At 36.8% G+C, this 27518-nt stretch overlaps 1 protein-coding gene across 8 annotated transcripts in view; it reads left to right on the top strand.

The window, feature by feature from the left end:
• Window positions 1-27518, top strand: part of PKHD1 (PKHD1 ciliary IPT domain containing fibrocystin/polyductin) — a 553193-nt gene that overhangs the window by 402492 nt on the left and 123183 nt on the right. Inside the window, exon 61 of one of the 8 annotated variants that reach the window (XM_074397891.1) lies at window positions 16021-25987. The exons of the other annotated variants lie outside the window; for them this stretch is intronic. Within the exon in view, the coding sequence (XP_074253992.1) occupies window positions 16021-16043 (23 nt within the window). The 3' untranslated portion in view covers window positions 16044-25987. Of the gene's footprint in view, window positions 1-16020; window positions 25988-27518 lie in introns of those variants that run through there. 8 annotated transcript variants of the gene reach the window in all.

Here is a 27518-nt window from a genome sequence, read left to right as displayed (position 1 = left end):
TGTATTACATTTTAATTAGTTTCTAATTGTACCAATTTTTCAGAAACACTTGGTAATTTCATTGTTTGCTATGAAATCAGAATTATAGCACAGTTAATGTTTTCCATTTATGCTTCCTATGAGATGTACCTAGAATTGATCAAAAAAAGGCCAAGTTCTCCTAAAATATCTTTAGCTAATATACTCTATACACATCTTTAAAATGAAAAATTACTCAGGTAATTTATTATTACTGTTGTTACATACATAAATATACCCTTCCCCCATATACTTATACATATACTTAATATACACACTGGTAGCCCTGGTCCAGGTTATTTACCTTAGAGAAATAAAAACTTACATTCAACAAAAATCTATAGAAGAATGAATGTTCATACTAGCTTTATTTGTGACAGTCAAAAACTGGAAACAACCCAGATTTCCTTCATCAAGAGTGTGCATAAGTAAACTATGGACTAGTGTCGAGAAGTAAAAATGGACAAACTATTGATACATGCAACACCTTAGATGATTCTCAGACATGCAGAATGAGAGAAGCCAGTATGAAAAGGCTACATCCTGTATGATGGCAACTATGTAACTTTTTGGAAAAGGAAAATCTATAGTGGCAGTAAAAAGATCCATGGTGGGCAAAAATCTGGGTGTGGTGAGGGTATTACTGTAAGGGGTTGCCCAAGGGACTTTGAGATATGAAGGAATTGTTTTTTATATTGATTATGGTGGTAGTTATATCAATCTATATACATTTGCTGAACTTCATAGAACTTTGTACCAAAGTAATAAAGTTTCCATATGAGAATTTAAAAAATAAACTAAAAATCTCTCAGATTTGGATACTTGTTTAACCTAATGAGACTTACTTAAAGCCAAATAGAATCTTCTCTGGCACTCCGTAACTGGAGACCATGAGTTTTCAAAGCTATGATATAGTTATCTGAGAGGTGGAAAGGTAGAAAAGTCAGCTACAGTGTAATTTTTAAAAAAGAAATAAAGTAGTTATGATCAAAAAGGATATTTGCCTGTAATTATTCAAAATGCAGTTGTGAGATCTTGTTAAAACCCATCATTTTATTGTCCAGTTATTTGGACTTCCCCCTTTGGCACTGATTCTTGCATTAATTAATATAATAGCATATGAAAGAAAGATTAGAAATGTGTTATGTTAGACATAGACTTGCTTTAAGGGACATACATATTGATACACAGGAAAATTTGGGCAATTTTCTTACTGCTGAGATTTTTTTTCACCCACTCTGGAATCCAGTGGAAACCACGTATTTATTAAATGATTGATGCTTGTGCTCCTTAGGAACCATGGGAATTACCATCCTAGATCAGATCATTAGTCTGCCTAGTCTAACATCTTGCTTCTGGCTTAGGTAATTATCTGATGCTTTTGAGGGACATTTAACTCTTTCTTCTAAAGCATTAGACCAGTGTTTCATGTAGTGTTAATCTCATTTTTGAGTATAGATGAGAAACCTATGCTGATGATAAACATAACTAAGTTCTTTTGTACTTTTAAAATATAATTTTGCTTTTACCATTTGAATGATTCTGGTTAGATCCCAAATAATTAAGAATGCTATGATATACTTGATATAATTCTCAAGTATTGGATTTTCTACTTTACAATGAGTCTGTATGAATGGAAACATAATTATCCTGTCTAGTCTAAGGGGTTTTATACCTCTAGAACCTCAACATTTTATAAGAAAAGCAAATCATCCTCTTCATACTTGTAATATGGCTGTTCAGAGCTGTTTACTGGTCTCTGAGCTAATTATTTCCATATAATTGATAACTGATAACTCTTAACACAGTTACTTTATATCACTTTCTAACAGATGACTTGATTCCTTAAGAAAGGGGCAGTTTAATTGGTTAATATAATGTGATGCTTTCCTTACTTCCTATCTCCTAGGTATTTGTTGAATGTGTTAAGCATTGCTTTAGTGCCAGCAGCAATGTGGTTAGTGTTTCCAACTTCTTAATGAGGATTTTAAAAGAAAATAAATGCCAGATAGGAGACAAACCATTTTGCAAATGCCCGGGAGTTGAAATTTGGGCATCGTACTCAATGAGAATGTTTGCTGTTGTTGTTTATAGTCAGAGTTCTGGCTGAGGGGTTAAAATGGTAAGAAGGCAGTTATGCTACATGAGCAGTAAGAAACTCAAGGACAGGTTATGTTAACCATCGTTTTATAGCACTGACTTCTCAACTAGGATGATTTTTCCCTTCAGGGACATTTGGCAATGTCTGGAGATGTTTTCATTTGCCACAAGTGGGGACATGGGGGTGTACTTATCGGTGTTTAGTGGATGAAGGCCAGGGAGGCTGCTAAATATCCTATGATATACAGGACAGCCTCCTACAACAATTTTCCAGTTCAATATCTCAAAAGTGCCGAGTTTGAGAACCCTCATTCTGAAGTGAGGAGAATGTGTTTTCAGCACTGAGCATAATGATCTGAACACAGTAGGTGTAGAATATGTGTTGATGGGATTTTCCCAAGAGACTTCTTAAATCAGATTTGATTACAATTATTGTAATCAAAGTAATTGCACATAAATGCTAGTCTAACACAAATTTCATGACATACACTACAATTACCTCACAACATGCTTGGTTAGGCACATGTGCAAAGCAGCTTATTAAGAGGAAAATTACTAATGTCCTTTCTTATTTATTAATTCATTTGAGATGGAGTCTTGATCTGTTGTCCAGGCTGGAGTGCTTGCCTCACTGCAACCTCTGGTTCAGTGATTCTCCTACCTCAGCCTCCTGAGTAGCTGGAACAACAGATGTGTGCCGCCATGCCAGGGTAATTTTTATATTTTTAGTAGAGATGGGGTTTCACCATATTGGCCAGGCTGGTTTTGAACTCTTGACCTCAAGCGATCTGCTTACCTCAACTTCCCAAACTGCTAGGATTACAGGCATGAGCCACCATGCCTGGCCCCATTAAGAGTATCTTTTTAAACCTGTGAGACTAAACATCATTTCCCTCTCTTCTCTCTTATAGTTAATTTTCAAAGATTGGTCATTATTATTATTGTTTTCATCTCCCACTATCAGTGACTCACATAGTTTCTGGAGCTCACATCCCATCAGCTGGGGCTCTGTTCCCACACACAGTTCTCCAGGGAGATAGTCCCCTGTGTTTCACCTCTGATCTGGCTTGCTTGTTCCCTCCTTAGCTGTTGATCTTACTAAACTTCATAGATTTTAGAGCAGGATATCCATTTGCTTTGTCTCTTTCTGAATTCTGAAAAATAAACTCTTTATAATGAGATAGAAGATAGTAGGGTAAGAGTTCTGGACCAGGAGATGATTACATAATAAGTCAGGGGAGAGTGCACAGAAGGGATTGAGTTTCTCAGTCCTTGCATGGGGACTTATGACAGCCACTTTCTAGACATTTGCACAGATTTTTGCTTAGTTGGGTGGTATTCATGATGATGCTCATGAACCTTGCTCTGCTGCTTCTGAGAACTAACCCTCTAGAAGCTTCAGCCCCATTTTCTTCTTTCCAGAGATTATTGATACTTTTACCAATTAAAGATTAGCTGCCATTCTCTGCTGACTTTGTGTCTGCCCATCACTTCCAAATCTTTAAAGCAGAACTGGCTTCAGAGTAGCCTTTCAACTGCTATGGGGTTGCAAACAATGAGAAGATCTTTTTCTAGAATCCACAGCATTGCTTGAAACTTGGTCCTTTAGTTCCTTTCAATCCACAACTAGAGACTTTTTTAACATTCATATTTGTAAATGCAAACTGAGTACTAGCTTCTTAGAACAAGTTTTTATTGCAATTCAAAAAAGATAGCAGATTCTTTCTTTTGAAGAAATAAAGATTTTGGAGCCCTGGTATGGAAGCGGTTATTTTTCAGGAACCAAAAGGACCATCAAAGGCAAACATTTCCTACCTCAAAATTGCACTTTTGACTTGTGCCATTTTTCTTCTGTTCTTCATATCCAAGGGTGCAGCAGACATAAGAGAGTCAAGGAGGGAAGAGAAGGAATTAAAAATTCCATTTAGAATCCACTGTTACATAAAGAATTTTGTCTACCTTTCAGCCTCTACAAAACTAGAAATTTATTGTTAATATATTTTCCAGCGATATTCACGTATATCCACATTGTTATTATTTTAAACCAAGGATATAAGGCAGCCATCAGTCATCATTTTCGCAACCTATAAAGTAACATTCTCAGAATGTCAAGAGTATCAGTTTTTGGAAATCAGGTAAACACAACATTGTTTCAAACTGAACAACTAGAGAAATGAATCCTAAGAATATGTTAGTTAGATAAAAATTGTCTTGATTACTACCAATTTAATAAATTATGAACTTAAAGATTTCTTCTTACTCCTCTCCTTCATCCTCCTCTTTTTCCTCTTCTCCTCCTACTCCTCTTCATTTTTCTTCTTCTTCTTCTCTGGCAAAGTGATATTTATGTTTCAGAAATAACAGTCTTAAGTGCTATGGAGAAGGGTTAGAGGGTTGAGATTGAGGTTGCATTATAAAGACAAGTTAAAAGCTTTAATTTATACTTGAGAATAACAAGATATGAAAGGATTTTGAGAAAATCCTTTGTTCATTAGATAATGTTTATTTAACAAGATGAGTGTTTTCAATGAGATTATACTGTGGATTTTATTGAAAAGACTTTAAGAAGTAAGGTCTCTGTTCTTTAAATCCTGCTGATTTAAAGAAATATTATTAAATACTTTTAAGTCCATTTTTATTCAGCTTTGTCTACTTGCCATTGGTTATAATAGATTTAGAACCTTAAATCTTATTCCTTTATTCTTCATTTTTTGTTTTAAAATTTTGGCAGGATTGTTTTCTTTGTGCTTGTTGTTATTCAAAGATCCCAGCAGAATTTCCATTTTTTTTTTGTAGTCAGTGCCATTGGAAGAAACCATAATATCATTGCCAGTGGGAAAGCTGTTAGCAAGGAAATCTCTGCAATGACAATGTGGCAGTGCAGCTGTGTTGTCTTCTGTGGGTCAGGAGTGATGTGACTGTAGTACTTAGTTTGCTCAGCATAATCTAAGTTTACACATGCTGTCCCAGCGTAATTGTAATATACCAACTCTCGATTTAAACAGTAAAATTTTGTGGTTACTCTCGACTTAGAAATCTATATGGAAGGCTGGGTGCTGTGGCTCACGCCTATAATCCTAGCACTTTGGGAGGCTGAGGTGGGCGGATCACTTGAGGTCAGGAGTTCAAAACCAGCCTGGCCAACATGGTGAAACCCTGTCTCAACAAAAAATACAAAAACAAAAACAAAAACAAACAAACAAACAAAAAAGACATTTAGCCAGGTATGGTGGTGGGTGCCTGTAATCTGAGCTACTTGGGAGGCTGAGGCAGGAGAATTACTTGAACTTGGGAGGTAGAGGTTGCAGTGAGCTGAGATCATACCACTGCACTCTAACCTGGGCAACAGAGCAAGACTCTATCTCTAAATAAGTAAATAAATTAAGTAAATAAATAAAATTAATTTTAAAAAGAAATATATATGAAAGAGCGGAAGTGGTTGTAAGTGGTTCATTTTTTGCTGGTGTGGTGGAGTGTGACTTGTGAGAAAGATCAATAAAACCAGATTATCCAGGATGAGACCAGAATGTAGGACTGAGAAAGAAAACATTTGCAGACATTGTTATAAACTAACAAGCCAAAAGGAGGTAAGAGGAAGAAAATTAAAAAATAAAAAGCATCATAACAGAAGGACTATTAATAATTAAGATAAAGCCAGGTGGCATGTTGGTGGTGATGAGAGAGGTGGGGATAGGGCCCCTAGGACTCAGCCCTTAAGGTTACTTTAAGAAGCATAACTTATCATTTATATAGTAAAAGAATATAATGTAGAGGTCAAGGACAGGGGCTTTGGAATCAGATTGCCTGGGTTCACTTTCTGCAAGCTACTTAAAAATGGAAAAGATGCTAAAGCTCTATATGCCTCATTTCCCTCATCTGTAAAATGGGAGTAATAGTAGGATCTGTGCTGTAGGGTAATTGTGGGAATTAAAAGAGTTAATGCTTGTACAGCACTTAAAACAGCGGTTGTCTCATTGTAAGTACTCAGTACATGTCATCTGGTATTATTATTGTTGTTGTTATTGTTTTCAATGAACAAAGGAGGTAATGGCTATACCACTACCATCCCATGTTTTTAGTGAAGCTGCCCATATTGTCTTCTGGAGGGAATCTTGTCCGCTGAACCGATGGGGCTGGATGGGTTTCCTGTCTCCATCACTTATTCTGCAAATTTCTGAACTTCTCTTTAATCTATCTCTACTTCTTGATAGAGATAAAAATGACGTGGACTTTTCAGGTTTATCGTGATGATTAGATATGCTACACTTTGTAAACCACTTCACAAGGTCCCAGGCACATGGTCAGTTCTAGGTAAATGTTAGAAGTTGTTTTAAAGGATTTTTTTTTGTATAAACGTGCATATATAATAGGAATACATAAGCCATTTACTTTCTAGGTCTCAAGTATTATTGTTAAGTAGTACGTAATAAGTACATGGTTCACACTGAGGCATAGAGGGACTATAAGAAAGTGCTATGTTTGAGCCATGTGTGAAATGCCTTTGTAGAGAGAAGTGGTTGAGAATACAGTTCTGTTATCAGGACAGATGATGATTTGGGGCCTATTAGTACATGAATCTCTCTCTCTCTCTCTACCTCTCTCTATGTGTGTGTATACATGTGTGCTTGTGCAGGGGGCATATGTGTTGGCAAAGCATATGACAAAGCATATTTGTGTTGACAAATAGCTGAATCCTGAAGAATTCTGCTTCATAAATGATTAAATCAGAAAACAAAGGCCTCTAATAACATTACTGAGAATAGGGTTGGCAGAGTGATTGGGGCAAAATCTAGATTTCAGTGGATTGAGATTTATCAAAAATGAGAAAAATTAAACAGTAAATACTAATATAAAACAAAATCATAAGAAAACTTATCTTTCCAAAGGGTTCGACAGTAAGTGAAAAAAGAGATAGGTGATGTTTATATAGAAAACTTATGCATGTGTCAGTTGATGGGAAGAATTTTAAACATCTAAGAAATGGAAAAAAATGGATGATGCTAACTTGTGACATTCAGGGAGGAGTGGACTGTGACAAGGTCACTTGCGTAGAAATTACACCTGGGAAACGGGAAGAATAACCAGATGGGAGGGAGGTAAGGAAGAGTGAATTTTTTTATTTTTTATTTTTTTTTGAGACAGAGTTTCACTCTTGTTACCCAGGCTGGAGTGCAATGGCGCGATCTTGGTTCACCACAACCTTCACCTCCTGGGTTCAGGCAATTCTCCTGCCTCAGCCTCCTGAGTAGCTGGGATTACAGGCACGCACCACCATGCCCAGCTATTTTTTTTTTTTTTTTTTTTTTTTTTGTAATTTTAGTAGAGACGGGGTTTCACCATGTTGACCAGGATGGTCTCGATCTCTTGACCTCGTGATCCACCCGCCTCGGCCTCCCAAAGTGCTGGGATTACAGGCTTGAGCCACTGCGCCCGGCAAGAGTGAATATTTTTAAAAGTTTTTGGTAAAAGTGTCCTCAGATTTGTTTGAGAATTCAGTGACTAAGTCATGGAGGTAGAGGTAGAAGAACAGCAAGAGCTAAAACGTTGAACAGTTAAGAATGTTAACGAGAGATGATTGGACGATGAGTTGATTAGTACTGAAGGCTCAATTCAGATTGGAACTACAGCATTTGTGATAGCACCAAATTACACAGAACTCAGCAACGTGTGTGTGTGGGTGTGTGTGAATTACATGATTTTTCTATAGCATTCTTAAACCTTTCAGGAGCAAAAGTGATGGCAGTGGACATATAGCTTTGCCAAGAACTGGGGATTTTCAATGTGGACATGGGAGAAGAATGAGGGATGAGAGATTGTGAGGAGTGTGAATACTGATTTGAGTATTAAGTGAATGATGAAGAAAGAAGTCACTGCTAGGTATGAAATGGGAGGGAGGCCAGAAAGGGCTGAACAAACAAAGACAAGAGTGAAGGTGGAAAAGAAAGAGTTTTGGTTGGAGAGACAAGTTTTCTTGTTTAATATGTTAGAGATGGAGGGTTCTTAAGAAATGAAAAGACCCAGGGTTTGCCATTAGATTGGGTAGTAGCTTGGTGATCTCTAAGTGATAAAATACTTTTGGTGGTGAATGTTGAAAGGCATATCAATGATAATTTACCTAATCTTAGTCCACTTTTTAAAAGTTTTTATTTTATGCTCAGGAGTACAAGTGCAGGTGTGTTACGTAGGTAAACTTATGTCATGGGATTTTGTTATACAGATTATTTTATCACCCTGGTATTAAGCCCAGTACCCATTAGTTATTTTTCTTTATCCTCTTCCCCCTTCCACCTTCCACCCTCCAAAAGGTGCCAGTGTCTGTTGTTCCCTTCTATGTGTCCATGTGTTCCCCTCATTTAGCTCCCACTTATAAGTAAGAACATGCAGTATTTGGTTTTATTTTCCCATGTTAATTTGCTAAGGATGAAGGCCTTCAGCTTCACCCATGTCTCTGCAAATGACATGATCTCATTCTTGTTTATGACTGCATAGTATTCCATGGTGTACATGTACCACATTTCCTTTATCCAAGCTATCATTACTGGACATTTAGGTTGATTCTATGTCTTTGTTACTCTGAATAGTGCCACAATGAATATAAGCATGCATGTGTCTTTATAATAGAATGATTTATATTCCTTTGGGTATATACTGAGTAATGGGATTGCAGAATTGAATGGTATTTCTGTCTTTAGGTCTTTGAGGAATCACCACACTGCCCTCCACAATGGCTGGATTAATTTACACTCCCACCAACAATATATAAGCATTTCTTTTTCTCCACAACCTTGCCAGCTTCTGTTATTTTTTGACTTTTTAATAGTCATTTTGACTGGCGTTAGATGGTATCTCATTTCGGTTTTGATTTGCATTTCTCCAATGATCAGTGATAGTGAGCTTTTTTTTTTTTAATGTGATTATGGACTGCATGTATGTCTTTTCTTGAAAAGTATCTGTTTATGTCCTTTGCTCACATTTTAATGAGATTTTTTTTCTTCTTGCAATAAGAAAAAAGTTTAAGTTTCTTACAGATGCTGGATATTAGACCTTTGTCAGAAGTATAGTTTGCAAAAACTTCCTCCCATTCTGTAGGTTGACTGTTTAATCTGTTGATATTTTTCTGTTGCTGTGCAGAAGTTCTTTCTTTAATTAGATCCCATTGGTTAATTTTTGCTTTTGTTGCAATTCCTTTGGTGTCTTTGTCATGAAATCTTTGTCTGTGCCTATGTCCTGAGTGGTATTGCCTAGGTTTTCACAGTTGTGGGTTTTATATTTAAGTCTTTAGTCCATCTTGAGTTAATTTTCGTATACAGTGAAAAAAGGGGTCCAGTTTAAATCTTTTGCCTATGGCTAGCCAGTCATCCCAGAACTATTTATTAAATAGGGAATCCCTTCTGCATTGTTTGTTTTTGTCAGGTTTATTAATAGTTGCAGGTATGTGGTCTTATTTCTGTGTTCTCTATTTTGTTTCATTGGTCTATATGTATTGTTCTTGTACCAGTACCATGCTGTTTTGATTACTATAGGCCCATAGTTTAGTTTGAAGTTGGATAGTACGATGCCTCCAGCCTTACTCTTTTTGCTTAGGATTGTGTTGGCTATTCAATCTCTTTTTTGGTTCCATGTAAATTTTAGAATAGTTTTCCCTAGTTCTGTAAAGAATTTAAATGGTAGTTTAATAGGAATAGCATTGAATCTATAAATTGCTTTGGGCAGTATGGCCATTTTAACATTACTGATTCTTTCTTCCATAAGCATGGAATGTTTTTCTATTGTTCGTGCCATCTCTGATTTCCTTGAAAAGTTGTTTGTAGTTCTTGAAAAAATTCTTTCACCTCCATATTTAGCTGTATTCTTAGGTATTTTATTCTTTTTGTGGCAGTTGTGAATGAGAATTCATTTGTGATTTGGCTCTTGGCTTCTCTGTTGTTGATAGAAATGCTAGTAACTTTGCATATTGATTTTGTATCCCAAGACTTTGCTGAAGTTGTTTATCAGCTTAAGAAGCTTTTGAGCTGAGACAATGGGGTTTTCAAGACATAGGATCATATCCTCTGCAAACCAGGATAGTTTGCCTTCTTCTCTTTTCATTTGGATGCTCTCTATTTCTTTCTCTTGCCTAACTGGCCTTGCCAGAACTTCCAATATTATTTTGGATAAGAGTGATGAGAGAGGGCATCCTTGTCTTGTGCCAGTTTTCAAGTGAAATGTTTCCAGCTTTTGCCCATTCAGTATAATGTTGGCCATGGATTTGTCATATATGGCTCTTATTATTTTGAGGTATGTTCCTTCAATACTTAGTTTATTGAGAATTTTTAACATAAATGGATGTTGAATTTTATAAAAAGCCTTTTCTGCATTGATTGACATAATCCTGTGGTTTTTGTCTTTAGTTTTGTTTATATGATGAATCAAGTTTATTAATCTGCATATGTTGAACTAACCTTGCACCCTGAGGATGAAGCCTACTTGATTGTGATGGGTAGGCTTTTTCATATGCTGCTGGATTTGGTTTGCCAGTATTTTATGAGGATTTTTGCACTGATGTTCATCAGGGATATTGGCCTGAAGTTTTCTTTTTTGTAGTATCTCTGCCAGGTTTTGGTATCAGGTTGATGCTGGCTTTATAGAATGCATTAGTGGGGAGTCTTTCCTCAATTTTTTGGAATTGTTTCAGTAGAAATAGTACTAGCTTTTCTTTGTACATCTGGTAGAATTCAGCTGTGAATTTGACTGTTCTGGGCTTTTTATTTGGTGGTAGGCTATTTATTACTAACTCAATTTCAGAGGTAGTTACTGGTCTGTTCAGGGATTCAATTTCTTCCTGGTTTAGCCTTGGGAGGGTGTATGTGTCCAGAAATTTATCTTCTAGATTTTGTAGTTTATATACATAAACTAGAAAACAAACTAGAAAATACTAGAGGTATTCATAATATTCGCTGATAACATATAGTATTATTGCACATTCCTGGGGTCTGTGGTGATATCCCCCTTGTTGTTTCTGATGGTATTTATTTGCATCTTCTCTCTTTTCTTCCCTATTAATCTAGCTAGTGGTCTATCTATATAGTTATTATGTTTCAATGAACAGCTCCTGGATTTGTTGATTTTTTGGCTTTTTTTTATGTTTCTATCTCTTTCAATTCAGCTCTGATCTTGGTTATTTCTTGTCTCCTGCTAGCTTTGAGATTTATTTGGGTCTCTAGTTGTCTTAGTTGTGATGGTAGGTTGAGATCTTTCTACGTTCTTGATGGTGATTTTGAAGTCCTGAGAGTGAAGACAACTTAAGAATAGCAAATTTTGGAACAACTGATAATATAACCCAAGCCCTCTTCTCCCCAATATGGGGCTGTGTTTAATAAACAAAGGCATCATATACTTGAATCAGTCAAGTACTGATTCATTCTGTGAAGGGGGAAATACTGTATTATAAAATGGCTCTAGATTGTGTTTACAAATTAATAAGCTGATTTCTTTCTGTGCACCTCATTAGATAAATTCATGGTGTCAAATACTAGCAGCCTACTGCCATAAATGACATGTACATCAGAGTGAAAATGTAATCCAGGTGACATATGACATAAAAAAGTCACATTGCCTAGCACCAAGCCTTGCTTAAGTCTAGTTAATTAATGGTATTTTTTGGTTAATTCAAGTGGATGGATCCCAAGGCAGTACTATTTGTAGAATACAATCTGATACTGAGTATTAATTCACATGGTCTGAAAATATCAAAATAGTTTTAGGATCTCTTTGGAGATTGCAGTGTCAAACTTGAATTGATTTATTAACTCATAGATTCATCCTCTATTTGAGAAACATTAGTTTGATTACCAACACCAAGAGCATTATGTTATGACAAGAACATTGGACAGAGATGTCAAGAGACCAATATTTAATTAATTCACTTTGTCTTTGGGCAAGTAGTAAATGGTATAAACTCAATTTTTAAAATCAGGCAAATGGAAATGCCACCTCTCATTTCTGCCTTTTAAAGTTGTTGTTAAGGGCAAATGACTACAGATGACATGGTGGCAAAGTGTGTGGAATGGTGGCAATCATATGGCTTCAGGCCCTGCTGGCCACTGGATAGATGGGTGTCTATGGTTACTTAACACCATGAGCTTAGGTTTAGCCATTTATAGAATAGAAATACAGGTATTGTCTTTCATGTTGTCAACCTTTATATATAATATATACAATATAACTGTTACATAAAAGGATCTATTATTAACACATAATGGTGAAAGTGTTATTAGTACTTAACATATTAAAATGTGACATACAAATGCAACAGTTTTTGTCTTTTATCATCTGATTTTTGTTGTAATCTTTCTATGTGCTCTATCTTCATAGAGTACTTTCTTCAGGCAATCTGATTAAATTTATATACCTAACTAACTTGATGACCTAAAACCACATGATGACCTTCTTGTCTCATGTTTAATTCATTCTTCTCTGTGAAGGAAAGGCACTGGAAATAGTATTGTCCATTTCTTCCCTGTTCCTGTTTTCCCCTTTTCTTCTCATTCATCTTTGACAATGGGATAACTTACATCCTCATTTTTTGGTGCCATGATTTTAGAAGGGCAAGAACATCAACTTTTCTGAAAACCAAGAGAAAGTGGAGTACCTGAGAAAATCTAACTTTATATCTGGCACTTGAAAGACATGAAATATACAGTCCTTGCAAAATATTTTTAGAAAGTTGTCCTTGTAGATTTCAGACATACCAGTGAGTAGATCATGGTTTCAACTTGAATGTTCAATCTGAATCTGAGTGAAGCAGGCAAACACTAGAGTTAATCATGGAGAAAGAATGGACATGTTAAGTTTATTCAATTTAACACATATTACTGAGTCTACTTTGTGCCTGGTATTTTTCTGGCTAGTTGTAAAGTGTTAAAACTAGACAAATACCTTTGCTGTCATAGAGCTTATTTTCTAAAGAAGAGACTAAGTAATATACATAATAAATAAGTAAATTCTCTACTAGATTATACAGTTATAAGTGCCATAGACAAAAGAAAAAATGTAGAGCATCATAGAAGGCAATAAGAATGTGTGTTAGCATAGGCTGACCAAAGTAGGCCTCTCTGAGAAGGAGACAGAGAAGAAGGTGTGGGATTGAGCCCCAGGAACACCTGGGAGAAAAATGGAAAGATCTGCCTTGGCAGAGACCCCGTGTCGGGAGAGTGCCTGCAGTGTGTGAGGATTAGCAAGGAAGTCAGAGTGCCCTGAGCAGAGTGACCAAGAGGGGAATTAGCAGAAGACAAAGTCAGCGGTAAAGTGCCCTGGTTCTTTGGGAAGCAGTCCAGCTTTTGGTGTGTTTTAAAGATTACCAACTCTAATCATTTAAATATAAAAAGCAGAAGAATGATCATCCTTCTTTCAAGGTGAACATGAATCAGTGGTTCAAAAAGCTTCTTATCTTAAATCTCTATGTAAGATTTAAATGCTGTCTGCCAAGCATGCCATCCATCCAGGGCAACACTGTCAATTTTAGAGTAAATTATAGAATGAATTTTGTCAGCCAGTGATCAGCACAGAAAGAGTGTTAGAAAAATCTTTAGAGAAGCTTAAAAAGTATCAGATGTGGGCCGGGCATGGTGGCTCAAACCTGTGATCCCAGCATTTTGGGAGGCCGAGGCGGGTGGATCACAAGGTCAAGAGATTGAGAGCATACCGGCCAACATGGTGAAACCTCGTCTCTACTAAAAATACAAAAATTAGCTGGGCATGGTGGCGTGTGCCTGTAGTCCCAGCTACTCGGGAGGCTGAGGCAGGAGAATTGCTTGAATCTGGGAGGCGGAGGTTTCAGTGAGCCGAGATTGAGCCACTGCACTTCAGCCTGGCACCTAGAGACAGAGTGAGACTCTGTCTCAAAAAAAAAAAAAAAAAAAAGTATCAGATGTGGATGAGTGGAATGGAATTTGGATGGAGTTCTAGGTTAAACAGTAGGTAAGTTGTGCCTCAGTACTGTTGAGCAAAGTGTTTGCATAGGTGGTATAGCTGTGTTTTTCTGGCGGTGAGTTTTGCCAAGGCTCCAACATATATATCCCACCCCTCACACCAGCAGACTGCTAACTTATAAAACCACTTTTTCTACCAAGTCCTAACGTGGCCTGGTAATGGTTCCTGAAGCAGTACTTTGGCAACCACTGCCACAGGAAGGTAGCAATCCTCCTTAACTAAAACAAAGAAGTTGCTTTGGGAAATAGTAAAGTGAAGTACAAGGGAGAAACTGGCAGGGGGTCTTAGGTTATAAGTTGAACCATGTACCCACAGGCCAATGTAAATGTAGACTAGGACCTCTGGAAGGTGAGATAACAAAAGTGACCAATCTCAGAAGCTCTGGGCTACAAGAGCAAAAATCTTCAGATTTTATAGAAGTAGTAAAAAATTCTCTTTTTTCTTTTTTAACCCTGTTTTATGATATGCAAACAAGTATGTTCTCAATGAAATTAATAGTAGGAAATGTAAAACAAATAAGAGGAAATACTTCTACACTTAGCGTATAATCAGCCCATAGACTTTTCTGTTGAGGAAGGTCAGGGAATCACATGCTGAAGAGGAAAAGAGAGGAAAATATGGTTAATTTTCTGACCAATAATAACATTGTAATTATGCCCTAAGATAAGAATAATGAAGTTGAAGCTTTAGGGTATGAAATGATTGTCTCAGAGGACAGGAAGGAATTCTCCCACTCTTACTCCTAACAGTTTGAATGACCTAAAGAATTGGCCAGATGCATGATCGGGTGTAATATTTTCCCAGGAGGCAGCTTCTATTAACACAGAAAACTATTCTTGAAAGATCAGTGGCTACTTTTATCTGGAAAATCCTGTATTTCAGGGAAAATCAGGCTTGAATTCAAGCAAAAAGAATTTTATAGTTGCTGAAATGATACACTTGCCAACGAAGGATACAGTCTAATTTTGCTTTTGACCCAGTGTGTGAATTTCTCTAAACATAATATTCATAAAACTAACTTAGTGAATCATAATGGATGGAAATTGGCCTTTGACATGGAGCAAGTCCAATGGAAAGCACATGAACTGTCCCAAAGGAGTTATAAATATGCTCTTGCCCTTTTGCCAAGCTGTTTTTTCAAAGGTCAAATCAACTCCTTGTAGCTTCTGACTTGGTTTGTTGGCATGCAGTGTGCTGCTTAAGTGCTTGCTTTTCAGACCTTAGTGAAGTTGTGAATTCTTAGCTATCTCTAAGAGCTTCAAAATCAGTTTTAAGCTGGCCATCAAGGGGGGAATATTTAGCAGGGCAAAGCTTATCAATAATCATTTCTTAGTGAACTTCCAAGAACATAGAATGAAGGCAACAATTTCCTATATATCTCTTTGGAGCTCTTTAAATGGTAGCTGTAGTGTAGGTCACAATGTCAGGTTGCTTGGATTTTTATCTTCCTATTGCTTCTAAACTAACTGAGACCTTAGCATTCTTTGTTCATTGCCTCTCTGTACTTACTCATTTTTAAAATTTTCTTCATTTACATAAAACATGGATATCGCACGAGACAGAGTTACTAACTTCAATTAACAAGTAATCTCCAAATCTCAGCTGTTTAGCAATAGAAAACTTTGTTTTACTCAAATCTCAGCCTAAAGAAGGTTGGGTGGCTCTCCTGTGAACTGCCTTCCTGGTGGTGACTCAGGGAACCAGGCTGCTTCTAACATTTAGCTCTGTTATCTCGAAGTCCTTCAAGTCCAGCTTCAAGTTTAGCTTTCTTATTTGGAAAATGGAAGCAATAAAAACGCACCTCTCAGTTTGCTGTGATAATTAAATAAAATAAGACATGAGACATGTTGGTTGAAAGACTTTCAGAATAGCTAGAACATGGTGCACACTAAGGAAATGTTGGTATTTCTTCTCTCTTGCTTTGTATATCAGGCACTGGTCTGAACATATGCTAGAGGAAGGATGTATACAAAGGTGAATAAGGCTGGTATCTGTACTCAAGTTGCTCACAAGCTCATTGTCTCTAAAAAAGAAGGAAAATTTGTTTCTAAAAACATGACTGAGTAAGCTCCATGAAGGCAAGTACTGTGTCTCTCTTTTTATTTTTAACCATTATAATCTCGAAGTCAAATGCATTATCAGGATAATGGCAAATGGTCAATAAATAGTATAAAATCACTGATTAAAAATATCACAGCTATACAGTGGAAGAGCTAGAAAATTACATTCTTTCTTGTTTTTACTCCCCATTGCTCACACTGCCCCTGGAATTTACCAAAATCTGATGTGATGAGATAAAACCTAGGGTTATATGATTTCCAGGGCCTGTACCATATGTCATTCAAATTGAAAAGATGGTTTTGAAATATTTCTATATGTAGACTATAGTACACAGCTGCTTATAATTCTTTAACTTTACATTTGGTTGAAAATAGGTAAAATTTTGCTTAATCAGGTATACTTTTGCATCCTGAGCCAATATATTGTGTTTGTTGTCTGATCAGCATCTGTAAATAACATTTTTCAGTATTTGTTCTTATAGTTCTAGCTACTACTTTGCCTCACAATTTGAATAAAGCCTTTGGTATAAGTAAGCCTTTCTGTCTCCCAGTGTTTAGTGTCCATTATGTATCTCAGTAATTGAGTTACGTTTTCTGACTCAAAATTGGTCCTGAATGGTCCTTAAAATTTGCTCACCTTGCTGAATTATGATATACCAGTTTTCAGGAGGTGTGATTGAACTTAAAGGATGACTTAGAAGTAATTTACCTGAAATCCTTTGGCCTAGGATCTTACTTGTAAGAACTCTAGCAATTTGTTTGTAAACATCTTAATAGTTGATTTGTTCAACTGACTAAATAGTACCTTGTTAATCTCACCAAGTTTCTTACTCACTTTTTCTTCTGAATCCTATTTATTACTCCCAGTTAGCTGATATTTGGGTAAAAGCCTCCTTTTTCAATATATTTTCCCCTGCCATGTCTCCCAGATATTAGTACAAATAACTTTAATGTATTCTTTCTGTATTAGATAAATATCCAGGTATAGTGCTTTGTATGCATGATAAGGAAATGGAGGTGCATAGTAGCCTGTCTTTTGTTAAAGTCACCAGGATTAAGAAGAAAATCAACTGGAATTGATACTTCCATCTAGTGTCTCTGTTCTTCAGATCACAGAACTTCTATTGGTATGACTTCCCTCAGCTTTCCCTTCTGTGGCTGATACAAGGAATATTATGCTCTCATTATGGCGTCCATCACTTTCCACATCCAAAAAGCAGAAGCAGAGGCAAGCTATTCACTTAACTTGCCCTGTTTCTTTTTCCTCCAAAGGAGAAGACCTGGACATAGCAAAATGATCAAGCAAAGCCAGCTGTGTGCATTTTTCATCCATGTTAAAGTAAAGCCCAAATAAAAGAACTCATTCTCAGAGAACAGAGCATCCCAATTATGAGCTTCTGAAAATATTTTTATCTAATTACTTCAGTAATCTTCTGTGTGTAGCATATTAAGGAAATTTCATCCTTATAACACACTGGAAAAGAGGGCAAATTTTTTTTATTCTTTTTTTATTTTTATTATTTTTATTGCATTTTAGGTTTGGGGTACATGTGAAGAACATGCAAGATTGTTGCATAGGTACACACATGGCAGTGCGGTTTGCTGCCCTCACCTGTATCTGTCATTTCTCCCCATGCTACCTCTTCCCACCTCCCCACCTCCCCGTCCCTCCCCCATTTCCCCCCAATGGACCCCAGCATGTAGTGCTCCCCTCCCTGTGCCCTGTGTCCATGTGTTCTCATTGTTCAACACCCGCCTATGAGTGAGAACATGCGGTGTTTGATTTTCTGCTCTTGTGTCAGTTTGCTGAGAATGATGGTTTTCAGGCTCATCCATGTCCCTACAAGGATGCAAACTCATTGTTTTTGATGGCTGCGTAGTATTCCATGGCGTATATGTACCACATTTTCCCTATCCAGTCTATCATTGATGGACATTTGGGTTGGTTCCAGGTCTTTGCTATTGTAAACAGTGCTGCAATGAACATTCGTGTGCATGTGTCCTTATAGTAGAATGATTTATAATCCTTTGGATATATACCCAGTAATGGGATTGCTGGGTCAAAAAGAGGGCAAATTTGAAGACATTCATAGGCCTAGTTTTGCAAAGAACTTTAGCAGAGAATACTAATGCTCAGGTATTGGACAAGGTGAATATTGTAATAAATTATGTAAAGAAAACTTGTGTAGAGAAAATTGCTATGTTTCTGTTTTCATCCTAGGTCTTCTGGGGACAAAAGAAGAGTTCTCTTATGTTCTTTGTCCCCTTCCCTGAAGCAGGAGATAGTATATATCCTCTGAGGAAGAGATGCATATGAGAATATTATAGATGCTACAGCCATCAGGGTACTGACATCCTAACTTAGTTTTCCTGATGCTGTATCCATCTTAATAGCTCAAAACAACAAAGGTTTATTTCGTCCTTGTTTGTACTTCTTGTCCATCTCTGGTTGGCAGGAACTCAAGCTGAAAGATCAGCTTGCATCTTATACTTTTCTGGTAACTGTCTCAAGAGAAAAACTTAGAACTTATGGAACAGAGACAGACAGACATGTTCTGTAAAGGGCCAGGTGGCAAATATTTTTAACTTTGTAGGCCATACAGTTTCTGTCACAATTTCTCAACTCTGCTGTTGTAGTGCAAAGTAGCCATAGGCAATACATAAACAAATGTGTATAACTGTATTCCAATAAAACTTTATTATAACAATAGCAAGTGGGCCTGGTTTGGCCTGTGGCTTATAGTTCATCACCTCTTTCAATTAAATAGTATGGCCCAAAAGGGTTACTTGTTACCTCTGCTAAATGGTTAATGACTAGTTAATGATCTTATTCAACAATAAGATAGTGGGGAAGTGCAAGGCTAGGCTTATATTCACACACATACAAGGAAAACAATGAAGAAATAACTGAGTAGTTATTTTCGCAGATCTACAATGCTTGATTAAGGCTACTGGTCTTTTAAAGTCCCTCTATCTCCTTCAGTGTTCCTTTTAACTCAGAAAAACAGACTTTACAAGGTCACAGTATTTATTTGCTAGTTAAGGGGCAATAGAAGTTGTTGGTCAACCAAACAGGACGTTGCACAGGCCTGTGTTTATTCAGGGTTGGTGACAATATCTGGCCTGAAGAGCAGGAGTTGTTCATTGCATTAAGTCTTCATGTTGGAAATCCTAAGGTAAGTTGGGAAATACGTCCTAGATGCTAATTTTGGGAAAGGATCTGGAAGTAGCAAGGGAGGCATTTTATGAGATGGCATTCTACAGCAGTGAAATTGCCTGGGGGAAAATGTCGTTTTCTCATAGATCGATTTCTGAGAGGTTTCCTAGATGTAGCAGTGCAGTCTATACACGGGGAGCAATGACAAGATGGGGTTTTCCATTGATTTTGCTAGAAATGGAGTTGCACTTAAACTTGCTTTATAGTAGAAGGATGCCACTTATATATTTGGTTTTCTGTCCATCCCTAACACCCAATTCACAACCAACCCATTTTTAACTGTGTATTTTTCTGTCTCCCTGCTGGTTCTTCATTATCTTACAAAGGCATATGGTTTTTCACCCTCAGTTAACACCCTTTCAAGTTTTATTGGCATTGGTCTCAGAGAAAAACGTTAACAGTCTATGTGTCTTTACATAGTTTAATTTGTTATATTTGTGACTTTCACTATAGTCTGGAATTTTAAATATGGAGAAATGTATTTTCAAGTAAATTTGTTATTAATAAAAATAAAGACACTAGGAATCTATTGTGTAGGTAGCAGACTGTCTATAATAGAAAATTTTTGTTCATGTTGATTACTGTTCATACCTTCTGAAATTTTATGGCACTTTCTTGTATATTGTTACATAAGCAAATACTTCAGTGAACCCATTTTAGTAATTAAATTAAAAAGCAAAACCAAATAGAACATATACCTGGACTAAGATTCATTAGTTTGTGATATCTCTTGACCTTTGCTTTCCTAGTCAGTGATACTTCTGTGAACTTTGAGAAGATTCTAGAGGCAATGACTACTTGGCCACTTATGATAAAGTGCACCACCTTTAAAAGGGTGAAAATAACCTTTGTATGAGAAAAAATTTCAAGGTCAAGATGATATTTTTATTTCAAGTGGTGTTGTACTGTACCTTGAAATTAATTATAACTGTTTACATGAAGCTCCCATTATGATTTTTCCTAAAATGTTTTAAATTTTATTTCTGGGATTAGCTGCCCATATCAAGCCATAATGGAAAAAACTTCTAGTACTGCTATTTTCCAAATATCTCTGTTTGGCCTAATAATGGTAATAATAATAATAATAATACATATTATTCAGATACTGTTCTGAGCCTTTTAAAATTCATTTAATTGGCACAGTCACCTTATATAATGCTTTATAGTAAAGCATTATTTTTCCTACTTTGCAAAGGAGAAAACTGAGACACAGTGAGGCCAAATTACTTGCTTAAAATTACACAGGTAAACAAGAAAGCTAGGATTTGAACCTAGGCAGTTTGCACCAGAATCCTGAGAATAATCACTGTACTATAATATCCTTCACAGCAGAGACAACAAGATTGGCATTAAGATGCCAGAGGAAAGGTGGAGAAATTGAAGGCATTACAAACAACCAATCCATATAATTGAGAAAAATTTATGAGGGTCTGTGTTTATGTTTGTGTGTGTGTGTGTGTGTGTGTGTGTGTGTGTGTGTGTGTGTGTATCTGTGTGTGTATCTAAACTGACCACAAGTTACCAAATACAGGCAACTTCATTTTACTAAGACACTTCAGAGACAGGGAAAATGCTAACTTCCTTTGCTTCAGCAACTTGTGTAGAGATTTTTTTTTTTTGGTTTAACCATTGAATAAAGGCAATGTGAAAGGAAAAGAAGCAGTTGGAAGCTTCTGTTTGCTTTTAGCAGATAATCAGTGAGTTGGGTCATTATTACCAATTTTCTTCCTTTCCTCCCGAAATGTCCTGCTTGGCATTTCTACTACAAGCTTCCATGGAAATTCTTTCCTGTACCTGAGTTCCCATACATGACACTCTAGCCTTGAAAAGATTAATATAAAATATCAGTCAAAGCCTTTGTATTCCCAGCCTAGATCTTTATCTCAGAATAAAAGGGAGAAATTTACCTCCTGTGAGTCATTGGCACTGAAGAACTGGGAACATTCCCCTGGCAGGGAGAGTTGGCAAAAAAAAAAAAAAAAAGTCCTAGTGGATTTCAAGTTTATTTGACTAATTCTTTCACCACTTGTCAAACGAAACTACTTTTGTTTAGGTAACAAAACAAGCTGTTTCCTCTGCCATTTCTCCAGTGAGTAGTATAGGCACTTGTGGCGAACACACATTACTGCTAACTGTTATGATGTTTGCTGTCAAATTCATTTATTTATACAACTGCTGCAAAAAGCCTGAGGCCCATAAGCAGCCATGAAAGATTTCAGAGTCATGGTGTGGGGTCATGAGAGGGAAAAAAAAGTCTCCACTGGTTATGAGAAAGGAACTGACACAGGAAATGTTCACATATGGCGCAGATTTATTGTGTCCGGGGCTTCCCATTCAAATCTCATTATAGCCACAGCTCAGAGCAGGGCATGGCACAGTCACATTCATTTTAGTTTTGGCACCCAGCAGAAATTACTGCTGCAGTTTCAAACTGAGGGCTGGAGAGGTGATAAGTTTATCATTCTGGGGAAAGAGTGTGCCAGGAATTACATCTGCAAAGAATGCTGTTGGCTGCTCCTGCCTTTAAACTAACCCATGAACATCACATTGTTTAAAGCTGGCAGGCAAGGTTTGCTAGCAAAAAAAAAAAAAAAAAAAAAGAAGGTGGAGAGAAGGTATAGGGTGATGGTGGCAAGTATTATATTATAAAAGAAATGAAGAGAAAGTTAAGAATAGATGAACAGGAAACTCATCTTAGATTTTCAGGCTGGGTTTTTTCCTGATTGGTGGAAAATATAGGTGCCCTACTCATAGACACATGTGCACAGACACACACAGACATATATCTATCTATATCTATATCTATATCTATATCTATATCTATATATACATACATACATATATATGTGCATTTCTTTCTTGCTGATATTTTCTTAAAAACATAGATTCTCATTTCCACCTTCTAGCATTTTCTTCACTTGTTACTGTCTCTTTCAACACTGTTTATTGTGAATGTTTGCACACTTCAGGTGCTGTTCCAGAATACTAGACAAACACTGGTTTGAGATAAGGATAGAGCCAGAAAAGGCAAAGTGAGAGTGAAAGGTAGCTTTGAAAATTCTCTTTTTAAAATTATAGGAATGTAACAGCCTGTATTTGTTAACATGTGTTTTTCTCTCACTCTGTACATACATCATCTAATTTAACCCTCTCGATCAGCTTATAAACTGAGTACCATTTCCAATCCCTTTGACAATGAAAAAAATGAGTCAGAGAGCATAAGTAATGTGTCTGTGTTTTGCAGCTAGGAAGTGGCAGAGCCAGGATGCAATGCAAAACTCTTCAAATTGAAAATCTGATCTCTCACCGGCTAAGCTGTACTTCCTGAGCGTGAATTTGCCTGGGCTGTTTTCAATGTAGTATTCAAATAATAAAATCATAATTGAGACCATATTCATTGATGTTTGCAGGTGAAATCATATTACAACAAAATAACAAAAATACAAAAACACTTTCTAAGCCACTTTTTCAAGTAGTGTATAGATGATGACATTTTACCATAGTAAAAGAATATAAAATAGTCTCTTGAATTGTTTGAACAGATTCTATTAATAAAAGTAAGGTTTTCTCTTTGTTTAAAACAATTAAAAAGGAAAAGTAGTTGATTCAGAAGAAGGGTCTATTGGGTATAGATCTGACCTTCTGTCTCATATTTACTGTCATATCATCGCTTACTCTCATCTCTTGATCTTTTTTTAAATCAATGCAACACTTCTACTAAAAGAGAACAAATATTTTGAGATATCCAAAAGAAAGAACTGACTGTAGAGACAGAAGGGCCTTTAGCAGAAGGTCTTACAGACATTTCTTGCTTCATGCAGTAGCTGGTTTTATGCCGTTTTCCATTTTTCTCATGTTAATTTGGAAGTGTGTCCTCATGGAAAATAGACACAACTACAAAACTTTGGCAAGATTGCTCATAAAATTGTGACAGGTCCTATGATCTGTAGTTCCTGAAGTCTACCAGTCCATTTTATACCTTCAGATGCATATAATTCCTCATACAGCAGTTCCTGTTCTTAGGCAGTATCTTCAGTTTTTTAGAGCTCTCTTCATCCTTTGGTGTTTTGTGGCTCCCAAGTGTTGAAAGCCACTTCACTACACCAGTAACTAGCTGTTAACAGTGCTGTCCTCTGCATTGAAAATGGTGCCAGAGGTGACTATATAGTCTGATGTCCCACTGTCTAACAAACTGTGAAAGCCAATCTGAAAATGCATTAATTTTGAAGCTCCAGGACCTAAGCAGTGAATAAATGTTATACTTCTTCAATCTAATGAACTTTAAGTTTCTCTCATTACTTATAGTTGCACTTAGTTATAATAATACCTGTCAGTGTGTATATGTGCAAGCATATATATCTCTTTCACAATAATTAGAGCTACCATATTGTGGTCCCTCAATAGACTTTAAAGAATTCTAATTCTAGATGCCAGATTAGCAAAGGTGTGTTTCCTATCACCTATACTAAATCTATTCTGCTTAAGAACATCACTCTCAGCTAGGTGGGGGTGCTCACGCCTGTAATCCCAGCACTTTGGGAGGCTGAGTCAGGTGGATCACGAAGTCAAAAGATCGAGACCATCCTGGCCAATATGGGGAAATGCCATCTCTACTAAAAATACAAAAATTAGCTGGCTGTGGTGGCGCACTCCCATAATCTCAGCTACTTGGGAGGCTGAGGCGGGAGAATTGCTTGAATCAGAGGTTGCAGTGGGCCAAGATTGCGCCACTGCATTCCAACCTGGCAACAGAGTGAGACTCCACCTCCCCATTCTAGAAAAGCAGGCTGTTTTTCTCTATTATTTTTAATATGACCAAAACATATTTTCTTTAATAATTCTTTTGAAGATCACAGTTACTTCTTTTATGTATTGAGGAGCACAGCTTTAAGATTTTGGAGTTTCACTCCTCATAGTCTGAGGGCCTGTGACAACATATATAAATGGGGATAAATTCAACCTGCCTTTACTTTATTTGATCTGGGACCATTTATATTTGTTAAATTAGAAATAATGAGGTATAAGTGTTGTTTGACAGAATTGTAAATGATTTCTTTTCATTTCTTGAAAATAAGAGAATGAGTATATATTTTGTTTTTGTCAAAATCTCATATACTTTACTCTACCATGAATTGTAAGATATATCACAAAATGCCTAAAAAAATTATTGAGGGAAATGGTGATGTTAACCTCCAGGAAAAAAAAATCATTAATGTTGATGTATTTCATCCAATTTTAAACATATAAATTTTTCTTTTTTGTTGAAAACAGAAAGATGGAAGGATTGTATGTGCCTTTGAGTCAGGACATTTATTTAAATTTTTTTTCTTTCCTTCAGATCCATTTTTCCAAATAAAGAAGAGAAGTTGTTTTTTTAATTTTAATTTTTTTTTCCCCTAGCAAAGACGACCCCTTTGGCATATTTTCTTTTCAAACGTGAAATGAGGTGGAAAATCCTCATTTCACGACAGGAAGGACAAATATTGACACAAAGTTAATATTTGTTAGAACCCTGGAAGCAAACCTGGGTTTACACGCACACTCGCACACATATACACTGCCTCCTTCCTCCTCCTCTGCCACCAGACAGACCAACTCACTGCCTTGGTTGCTAAGTCTGTAGCTTCCTGTCTAGGGAAAGGTGGACAGAGGATGCTGAATGACTGGGATATTTTAGGAAGTTACACAAAGGAAGTTCTCATATGCACACATGCATGCACAAATACAACCTGCTTAATCTAATTTTTTCCACTTAGAGAAGAGCTTCTGGACTTTATCATGTTCTTGTCCATCGTGAATGCAATAGCATATGCCAAGCTAATATTCACTGGTCACTCAGCATTTATTAAGCCCTGTCCACCCTAGCCTTTTGGAGAGGAATGCCCTGGGGTGGCTGCCCCTGACAGGCTGTGTCACTTATCTATTCACATTGATTATGAAAGTCAGCTGTGGCCAGAGCTCGCTTTTTCTCCTTCTTCTCTCAGCCCCTCTTACAAGCACCCCTGCCTGGATTTTCATGAGGAAATAATCAGATTAGGCCTTTCACGGTGAGTTCATATGGAGTTCTCTTTCTCTAGTGTGCTACTAACTGAATAAACGTGTTTAGTGGTAAATTGTAAATGACATTATGATTACCAAAGCCAGCATGGGTTTCATTTAAAAGTGATCAGAATTGCAGACCACAAAAATTGTGACTGTCAGATAGGCCATTTGGAGAAGTGGGAGAAAAGAAAAGACAAAAACAAGGGAGAAAGATAATCATTACTTAAAACTAAACCTCCCCCAAGTGAGAGAAGCAGGAAGAAAATAAATCTAGAGGAAGAAAAAATGGAACGCTCTGTAGAAGTGATGCTGGACTGTCACTGCAGACTCCTGCTAGTAGCTGCTGGGGACTGAGCCCTGAGGTCTGTCACCCTCTTAAGTAGAGCCATAATTAAGACCTACACCCATTTAGTGGCTCTGGAACCCTGCTTACATGTGCTTTATTTTTGCCTCACCCTGAAATTAAAATATGAGGCTTGATTAAAAATGCCATAGAAAAATGAATGGTAAGATACTGACAAACCACCCCATCTCTCTTAGCCATTGGTGAACTCTGAAAAAAAAAAAAAATATATATATATATATATATATATATATATAATTTATGAAGACCAGCATTTCAAGTTTGGTTACAAAAGTGGATAATTAAAGTTACTTGTTGGTAATCCTTAGGCTATTATTGGCTTTGTTAAATATGTGACTATATCTTTATACTCTTGGGAAAGTATGATAGAATATTAAAAGGGCCACATGAAAACATAACACAGCAAATGGACTCCTTCTGAATATGTGATTTGACAAATAGTCAAACACCTTTCTATGTGTGCCTGTCAATAAATTGTGCAGAGAGAACTTCTAGTTATTATGGCCCCTCTCTCACAGGACAAATCATCACCCCTGAATGGTAAGTCTAAACACAGGCCAAAGGGGAGTTCTTTAGACAACATTTCATTTTGCCAAAGGGACAGCTAGAATTTTAGAAGTATAATTTTTTTCTTCTTCCTCTGCTTCATCATTACTAAGTAATCATACTGAGTTAAAATTGCTGTGACTCAACAGTTTTTATCTATGAACTATGGATAATCAAACTTGCTGTTAGAAAGTTTTAAGGAAGGGAAGTAGAGAATGAAGAAAAGAATTAAAGAAGGAAGAAGGAAGGAAAAGAGGAAGGAAGCATCACCAACCTTACATCTTGATGACATCTTTGTAGTGAAGTCAAAGCTTCTTCTTTGCCATTCTAATCCCTATCCTAGCCTGTCCCCCTTCCAAGCACAACACCCCTTAGTCTGCGGGTTTCTTAACAGATATATCTGTACCTACAGCTCTCCTAAGCAATCATTATGTGTTAGTTGAAATGACCATGAGGTGACCACCATCCTGCCACATAAGATCTGCTTAAGCAGTAACCCAGATCCTTCCTTTGACAAAAACGGTGAGAAATCCTTCAGGCTCCTCTGATAGTCCCTAATTTTTATACCACTGTTAGTATAAATATGCAATATGTTTTTCTTAATATCCTGGCTTGCCTCAGTCACTATGCACAAGTCTGCCACCCTCTATCTACCATCTCAAGAATACACATCTCCTTCCCAATCCATTCATGAGCTCACCCAACCTTTTACTTCGTCCCTCCAAAAGTTGTTCCTGATGCTGTGAGAAAGTTTGAGGTTGGTGTCAGCAAACTCTTCCTCATCTTCAAAGAACATTCTTTTCACTTGTTTACCTCAACTGGAACCTAGCTGTCTTCTAAAGATGCCACTCCTTTTAAAGCCTCTTTAAGCCACACGCTCAACGCTTGAGGTGTCTTTCATGTTTCCATGCTGTTCGCATGAACTATATAATATCCCTTAATAAAAACCCTACTCCTCTGAAGCTAACACCATCTGGCTGACTACTTGCTGTCCCTACTTCACGAATCTTATTGACATAATCGGCATGGCTCTTCACTCCCTGAAGGCCAAAAAAACTGGATCACTCTTCTCTTCTTTATCCTCTTTCGTGATTTTGTTAAGGTGGATAACTCATTCAAAACCTTGACTGCCGTGAAAATAAACAAATGCCATGCAAAGAACAGGCAATTGCTATTTATCTGAACTTGCTATAGCAAGAGA

The sequence above is a fragment of the Saimiri boliviensis genome, chromosome 4, assembly GCF_048565385.1.
Source record: "Saimiri boliviensis isolate mSaiBol1 chromosome 4, mSaiBol1.pri, whole genome shotgun sequence".
Lineage (NCBI taxonomy): Eukaryota > Metazoa > Chordata > Mammalia > Primates > Cebidae > Saimiri > Saimiri boliviensis.
The sequence above is the reverse complement of the archived record's forward strand: the minus strand, read 5'-3'. Positions and strand labels throughout refer to the sequence as shown.